The 8345-nt window shown below is 36.2% G+C and overlaps 1 protein-coding gene across 1 annotated transcript; it reads right to left on the reverse strand.

Annotated features, from left to right (window-relative positions):
- Positions 1-2053: 2053 nt before the first annotated feature.
- On the reverse strand, positions 2054-3551 carry LOC113281342. The gene has a single exon (XM_026530054.1). It carries the CDS (start codon positions 3404-3406, stop codon positions 2273-2275), a length of 1134 nt encoding a protein of 377 aa, XP_026385839.1. The 5' UTR covers positions 3407-3551; the 3' UTR covers positions 2054-2272.
- Positions 3552-8345: the final 4794 nt, after the last annotated feature.

The following is an 8345-nucleotide window of genomic DNA, read 5'->3' on the forward strand; positions in this document are numbered from 1 at the left end:
TATAAGTCTGGGTTATCAATTGGTTCTTGTTCACCTTGATTTATCAAAAGACGGAACAAAAACTCTTAGGTATATCTGGGAGACAGATTTATCTATTCAATAGACTTTTCTGTGTGATACAGATTTGTATATCAAGTCTTCGACTTTGGGTCGTAGCAACTCTTAGTTGTGGGTGAGATTAGCTAAGGGAATCAAGTGCGCAAAATCCGGCGTGGTTCAAGAGGCGTAAGGAACGCGACTGTACCTTGATCAGTGTGAGATTGATTAGGTCTCAAATACATTCCAGACCTAAGTTAGCTTTGTAGTAGGCTAGTGTCTGTAGCGGCTTAATACAATGTGGTGTTCAAATCTGGACTAGGTCCCAGGGTTTTTCTGCATTTGCGGTTTCCTCGTTAACAAAACTTCTGGTGTCTGTGTTATTTCTTTTCCGCATTATATTTTGTTATATAATTGAAATGTCACAAGTTGTGCGTCGAATCGATCAATTGGTAAATCCAACCTTTGGTTGTTGATTGAAATTGATTGATCCTTGAACATTGGTCTTTGGTACCGTTCAATTTATTTCTCTTGTATTCAATAAGGCTCGCAAATTCTTATTTGTTTGATTGCGGATTGAATTGAGAGATTGAGATATAACTCTTTGATATATTTTTCTTAAGATTGATTCTAACTCTCTAGTTGATTCTCTTGAAAGTATATTGGAGTTAGTTCATACAGATTGTTAAGCGAAATATTTGGTGAGGTTGTTATACCCCCGCTTTTTCAGTACTTCTCTTTCGTTAAATTGTTCATTTAGCTAAGCTTGAAGAGAAGTAAAAAGCATTTATGTAGTATGATCCACATCTAATATCTCCGAAGAAGATCACATTATCTAATATCTCCGAAGAAGATCACATTAATTTAGCTTGTTGAAGTGGAATTATTTTTGTAAAGTGGTAAGCTCCAATCTAAGGATTAACTCCGTGCCAGTGTCGGAAGAATATTAATGCTTCTTCTTCTTAGGACTCAAAAATGTAAAAAACCACGAGTAATAATAACCCTTCTTTTCGGCATAAGAACCAGATGTTGATGTTTTGCTATTTTTGCTTTCACTATATTTTTTCTATTTGGTTTTACTCGCAAGGTTTTAGTAAGACCATTTATTCAGCATGGTGGTCATCCAAGGGGTAATTGTATAAATTCGGTTATTTGGTTATTGATTATGTCATTTTGTTGACCAGTAAACGTATCCCAGGAGTTGTATGTTCTTCTATATAAGGTATTCACTTATTTTGACATATCTGTGTATTGTCACTTAGCTAAAGAAATTACATCAACTGCTTCTACAAATCATCTCGAGAAGCTAACAACTCATGACGCAAATCTCAATGCATTTAAGAATGTGGTCTCAACAAGAGTATTAGTCAAGGACAATACCACTTGTGTGACACAAAGAAGATTACTAGCAAATAAATTCAAGAAAGCAATGCAATCTTCTTCTGTACTCAAGAAATTAGTTAGTTAGTCAAATTAGAACGCATCGACCCAAAGAAACATAAGCCAAGACTTTACTAAAACACTCATCAAGAGGAGTACCATCACATGAGGTGCGTTCTAATGGACTTATTCATCAAGATTTTGTTGCATTGGGTTTTCTTTGTCAAGTTTTAGTGAGGCAACACATGCATGCACAACACCGTCTAGAGTTTCACATAATTTATAATTTTTCTCTCTTGATTTTTTCTTGGGAGATTATAGCGACTTAGCACTATGTAAAGAGGAGTGTTATAATCATGGATGAGTAGCATCTAGGGTAAACTTAGGATTATTAAGTTGTCTTCGTGTCCAGCCTTGTATAGCTAAATGTTTAATTTTTCTATTTCTATTTCTATACAGATTAATAGAAAATTTTCTATTTTTTTTTCTTCCTTTTTCCGTTGTTGTTCTTCATCTTCACCTCTTTCCTATTTATTACAAAGAGCATCATGTCAGAACAATATTTTCTTTTTTGTTCCTTCAAATAACATATTCCGTGTTATCCACCAAAGACCATAATTGGTTATACACAAGAGAATTTTGTACAACTGCTAGTAAAATCTTTTCCATAATCCATTCATCATAGTGCATAATTCTACAACAATAATTTTTTCTGTTTATACATTTTGTTTGTTTATCCTTGTAACATATAAAGCCAAGATTAACGTATATAAACAAAAAGCGAAGAAAACACAAGCGCACTAGCCACAGCTACCTCCGGTACTATATGAATGTTGTCCAGAAATCCAAATGCAATTCAGTGACAAACAGGGCACTGCGCTAGCCCGTTCTCATTGCATGTTCCACATCGTTCTTTTTTATCCCCAACAACGACTTTGCAGCTTCCTCCACATTCAAAACATGGCACAAACCTAGCTCCACCACACCCTTCACAAACTTGATATCCAAGTCCTTTCTCAATTCCAACCGAGTTCAACAACTCACTGAGTTTACTCGACTCGTTCAGTTCCACAATTTCATCTACTCCACCAATATATCTTCCTTTTATAAACAATCTTGGCACACTTACTCCTTCACCTAATAACTCTCTGAACTCATTCAAGAATTCGCCATGTAACGAAACATCACGTTCGTCGATCAAAATCCTATGACCCTCGATTATTGATCTTACACGATTACAATCCTCGAATGTTCGACGTACACCATGTAACGTCGTCGTGTATAACACCACTGACTTAAAACCACCTGGTGGACATTTCTCGGGGTATTCACCTAGTGGGTTTTTTCTAGCTTTTAAGCCAATCATCCATTCTAAATTTGGATTCTTTTCTCCTTTTTCCCTCTCTAATCTGTCTCTCAAAACAAACAAATTCTCCTTCACTGGCTTATAGTCTTTAGAATCGATGGGTTTTGCTGAAACACTGAGTTGCGACTCGGTGGGTTTAGGCTCAATTCTCTTAGACTCGGATTTTTTAAACTGACTCGGCTTCTTAAACTCAGGGGAGTTGGATGTGTTCTTTGATTCAAGTTCTTCAAGGGTATGAAAAGAAGGGCTTTTTCTGGGAGATGGGAGTAGTTTCTTAACTGGACTATCTTGCACTTGCTGGTTTGTAGGTTTTGAGGGGTTTTGGTTGTGCAGAGAGGGTTTCAAGTCTTCTAACACCTTACTAACTTCAGACCATGACTGAGGACCATTGGCTTCGAGCTCGAATTTGTTGAGCTTTTCGAGGACAGGCACCGGTACATGCATGGTAATAGCCTTCACTTCTTCTTCTTCTTGTTCCTCTTCTTGTTGCTGGTTTTTTACTCCTGCTTTAAGCCATGGTTCTTCGATGTCTGTAATGTCAAAACGTGCAAAGCTTGTTGCTGCTGGTTGGTAAAGATCACCCGCAACGGTCGCCTCAACACGTTTAGAAGAGGCACAACCCATACTTGTGTATCCTCGATATTCTTGGATGAGTGAAATGAGTTTAGTTCTAGCAGAGGTTTGTTATGTGTATTGAGTTTTATCCCATGAAAGGAATATAGATTTTGGGTTTTAGCCTTAGAATGATGGATGGTGTAGGTTAAATACTAAAATGTGGTTCTATATAGGATCCTCATGTGGGTGGTATGTAGGATGGAGAATGGTTGGATATAAAGAGAACACTTAAGAAATCAATTGGTGGACGAGATCGCAGAGTGAACCATATTTTGTTGTTTCTAGCCAAATTGACAAATTAGAAGAAGGGTTCAATGAGTCATGGACATGTCCCCCTAAGCTTATTCGGACCACAAAATATATGCACTGGCTAACAAAAGTCCAATAACGCCAAAATATATCTAAACAGATGTAAACCAAACATTTTTCTTTTCTTTTCAAATTTCCATTGTTCTAGCATATCTACAAAATCGTGACATAAAAAAGGCTGGAGGACGAGTCGGCAGAGGTCTTGAAGTGGTTGCTACAACAACAAACTTTCAAGAAAGAACACTTAATAGGCTTGGTTAGTAGTACGTACGTACCATCCTCCTGTCAGTGGCGATTCCTTGTACTTACTAACATCGGGCAATAACCACATTCGAAATATTATAATTTCTTAAAAGAACAAAGTATCAAGCCAGTCAACAAGTAGATCAGTAGTTGCATTTGCATAAGGATAACAGTGCTCACCAATTGGAGATGTTTGGCCATTTGGGAGTTGGTGAACATTCATCAAATATTTTCATGAATGGATAGAGCAATATCTGTTTCCTAGGGGAGATGTCTAGCTCGTATTAGTTAGGTAGTCATTGTTATCTTTTAAACTTTGATACGGAGAATTTAAAAGCTTCATAGGAGGGTTTTTAGCTCAATAATTGTTAGTTGATTATTTTCTATGGAAATTGTTTGTTGGAATATTCGTGGCTTTGATGATCTAAACAGGAGGATATGTTGGTACTGTAACAATAAAACACTCAAAGAAAATGTTAGAAATAAATTTCTGAAACGCTTAAATAAACACTAAATGGAATCAGCAAGTAGAGGACAGAATCACGTGTTCAACACGTTGTCCTTAACACGATAGTTGACCGGTACTCCTCAAGAATGAGTGATGCCTATACCCTGTGGTCAAGTCGTATCCAGGATAAAACTGCCCGTTGCAAATATTGTTAGCACTACAATACTTGCCCACTCATACGAACTCAACAATAATGGCACAAAGAATAAAAACCACACAGAGGGAGAAAGACGAAAAGAAGAGGATAGTGCTCTTCTTGACACACTTTGGAATGAAGAATTCTAGTCCCTTTTATAGGTAGAAATGAGAGAGATGAAATCAATGCACATTAATGTGAGAAATTATGTTGCATGATGTAGACATAAATCAATCATAAAATAGTCAAAAAACGGTAAGAAATAATGTCGTCATTTATGCACATAAAAACGTTATGAAATATTTTGGTAAGAAAATAAATTCTCCAATGTCACACGCCCCCCACATTCAAGACAAAATTTAATTTGAGTTTAAATTCGTTTAGGAAATAATTCAAAAGTAATTTTGCCAAAAAGATAAGTCTGGTTGACGTACGTTCATGGCGTAAGTACGAGCCCGAGCCATAAGCCCAAACCTTAGTGAAAACAAATATATTTTGCTCCACTCGTTCCACCCACATTGTTTGTCTAACTATCCATAATGAATTAGTTAAATAGTGGAACTCCTCTTTAGTTATACCCTATATGGGACTAAAGGTCATATTTCATTCACTCATAAGAAAATGAGCAAGTACCCTTAGAGATTTAAAGGTCTTAAGTTCCATTCCCACCAAGACTATAAAATCAACAAATAAACTCGTTTTCTCCAACAATCCCCACATGAATGAAATAATGATAAAATCAGAAAACGGAAAGCGAGAAATACCACTTAGGCAAGAGGTGTCCATGAGGTCTTGAACCTTTGCTTAGTGAGAAATTGTCGGGACTACTTGATGGACAGTGAACGCGATGTCTTGAACTTCCATCGTTTGGTGTAATCCGTGATAATAACCACACGTGATATCTCTCTAGGTGCTGTCAAGTTCGTGTCGTTGTGTCCTTTTTGGCCCTGGACAAATCATGTTTCTCAGAATGCTCTAGAGAATTAGCTATATTCTCGTAGGAAGCGACCCACTTACACATTCAGATAGGTGAGTTCCATCAAGAGTGTTCACTGCTACACCCCACTCACTGTTACGAAGTCAGGTCCAAAGGAAGTTTTGGTTTTAGCCCCTTTACTTCTCCTATGATCAATTTTTACTTCATCTTCCTCTAAAGGTAAAGTCTGACTGGTTGAAGGGACATCTAGGGGATCAACACCTCTCTTACGAGAGTAAAATTTTAATGGAAAAACATTTTCAAAAAACACGACATTTCTAGATTCCATAATAGTATTCACACCAATTTTAGAAATTTCAGAACTCACAACCTTAAATCTATATGCAGTAGTGTGCTCAGGATACCCTATGAAGTATGCAAAAGAAGGTTGCAAAATATTGCAAAATATTGTCAACAGTTTTGGGTCCTATCTTGGTTGTTTTAGGTTTAGGGATGACAACCTTAGCCAAACACCCCCACACTTTGAAGTATGCAAAAGAAGGTTGTCTACCTTTCCACAATTCATATGGAGTTTTATCTGATCCTTTAAAGGGTATTCTATTCAGGATATAGCAGGATGAGAGGACAGCTTCCCCCCACAAGTTCGAAGGTAATCCTGAACTAATTAACATGGTATTCATCATCTCCCTAATGGTACGGTTCTTACGTTCAACTACACCATTAGACTGAGGTGAAATAAGGAGGGGTAACTTCGTGTATTAAGCCAGTTTATATACAAAAATCTCCTATAATAATTTTATACTTACCACCACGGTCAAACCTAACTGTTTTAATGATATCATTTAATGGTTTTCAACTTCTAGGTTATATATATTAAAGGCTTCTAAGGCATCATCCTTACCTCTAAGAAAATATAAATGACAATACCTCGTACAGTCGTCTATAAAAGTAACAAACCATTTCTTACCACCTCTAGTTTGAACGGATTTCAAGTCAACTAGGTCCGAGTGAATTAATTCTAAGGGTTTAGAATTTCTATGAAATTTTTTTATAATCTAGCATATTTTGATTTTATGCAAATTTCACATTTGTGTTCTTTTTCCAAACTCAATTTGGGTATGCAACCTACATTAGATAGTTTATGCATTGACTTATAATTTAATCTAAGTCTACCATGCAAAACATTCAAACACACACACAAAAAATTAAAAATGTTCACTTCATCAATTTTCCTTTAAGCTTATATAAACCCTAAGTCATATAACCGATGCCTGAAAAATCATTTCCCTTAGTTATAACAAGTTTTCCAAATTTAATTAAGATCTTCAATCTTTTACCATCTACAACAGAACAAGATACAAGATTCTTGCATATGCCCGGAATATGAAAACTTTATTCAATGTGAGAATATTACAGATATGAGCTTTTGCTCGACCTTTCCTTTTTATGCAACCTCTGTCGCATATGAGTTACTCATATAGAGTTTCTCGACATCCCCTATCCTCTAATAGGAGGTGAACATGTCTCTGTTTCAACAAACATGCTTAGTGTCTCCAAAGTCCACCCATCATATCTCACATTGGTTATTAAAATAACTTCCTACATCATGCCACTGAACTCGTACTAGTTTGTTTTCAACTAAATTAGCATTAACTTTCTACTAATTAAGGTTTTCCGTTGTCTACAATTACTGCCGTTTGACCAGGAATTTTACAACCAAAACAATCACCCTTAATTAAAGTAATGCTAGATTTAGGTCTACGAAACATACCTTTCTTACAAGAGATATGCATAGTGTTGCATTTGACGCTCTCACCTTTGCCATCTTTGGAAGATTTATTTTCAGCCACATGCGCCTATTAGCCATGTCCCTTGTAGATGGAACCTTTACTCACAAAACACAATTCCGAATCAGAAAGTATAATATGAATTTTGAAGATAACATCTGGATTTACAAACTTCGTTTGAACCACCATTTCAAAAAACTCATGGTTACCCCATAAAAACTAATATTGTCAACAACAAATTTCTGCTCGTCAGAATTTTTCAGGAACATTTCTCTGTTTTGTAAAATATCGAAAAAATACTTTTACAACTCCAAAAATTCTGAAATTTTACTTGGGTAACTATCAAGATGTCTACTACATTATGCCAAAAGAGTTTATTAAAATTGTTTCTAGGTTAAGAGATAAACTCGAAACTCTACAGCTGACCCAAAAATTCATTTTTTGCTTTTTCACTCCACAAATAATATCCATGATTGTTGGGTGCTATAATTAAAGACAAGGAACGATCAAATAAACAAAATTTATTGATACTTATCTCCTTTATAATGGAAGTGATCGGATTGACAAACCGGATGAGCTCCCCATAAAATTTTGCAGACCCATCAACATCGTTCTTACCCATTGTTACAGATAGAAAAGACTAACGTGTTAAGATTGTTGGTACTGTAACAATAAAATACTCAAATAATATGTTAGAAATAAATTTCTGAAACGCTTAAATAAGCACTCGATGGAATCAGCAAACAGAGGACAGAGTCACGTGTTCAACACGCTGTCCTTAACACGATAGTTGACCGGTACGTCTCAAGAATGAGTGATGCCTATACCCTGTGGTCAAGTCGTATCCAGGATAAAACTACCCGTTGCAAATATTGTTAGCACTACAATGCTTGCCCACTCATACGAACTCAACAGCAATGACACAAAGAATAAAAACCACACAGAGGGAGAAAGACGAAAAGAAGAGGATAATAGCTCTTCTGGACACACTTTGGAATGAAGAATTCTAGTCCCTTTTATAGGTAGAA

Source organism: Papaver somniferum, chromosome 5 (genome assembly GCF_003573695.1).
Source record: "Papaver somniferum cultivar HN1 chromosome 5, ASM357369v1, whole genome shotgun sequence".
NCBI lineage: Eukaryota > Viridiplantae > Streptophyta > Magnoliopsida > Ranunculales > Papaveraceae > Papaver > Papaver somniferum.

Bases quoted from the DNA above. Each gene is read 5' to 3' on its own strand.
- LOC113281342 (XM_026530054.1), bottom strand. From the start codon at position 3,406: ATGGGTTGTGCCTCTTCTAAACGTGTTGAGGCGACCGTTGCGGGTGAT.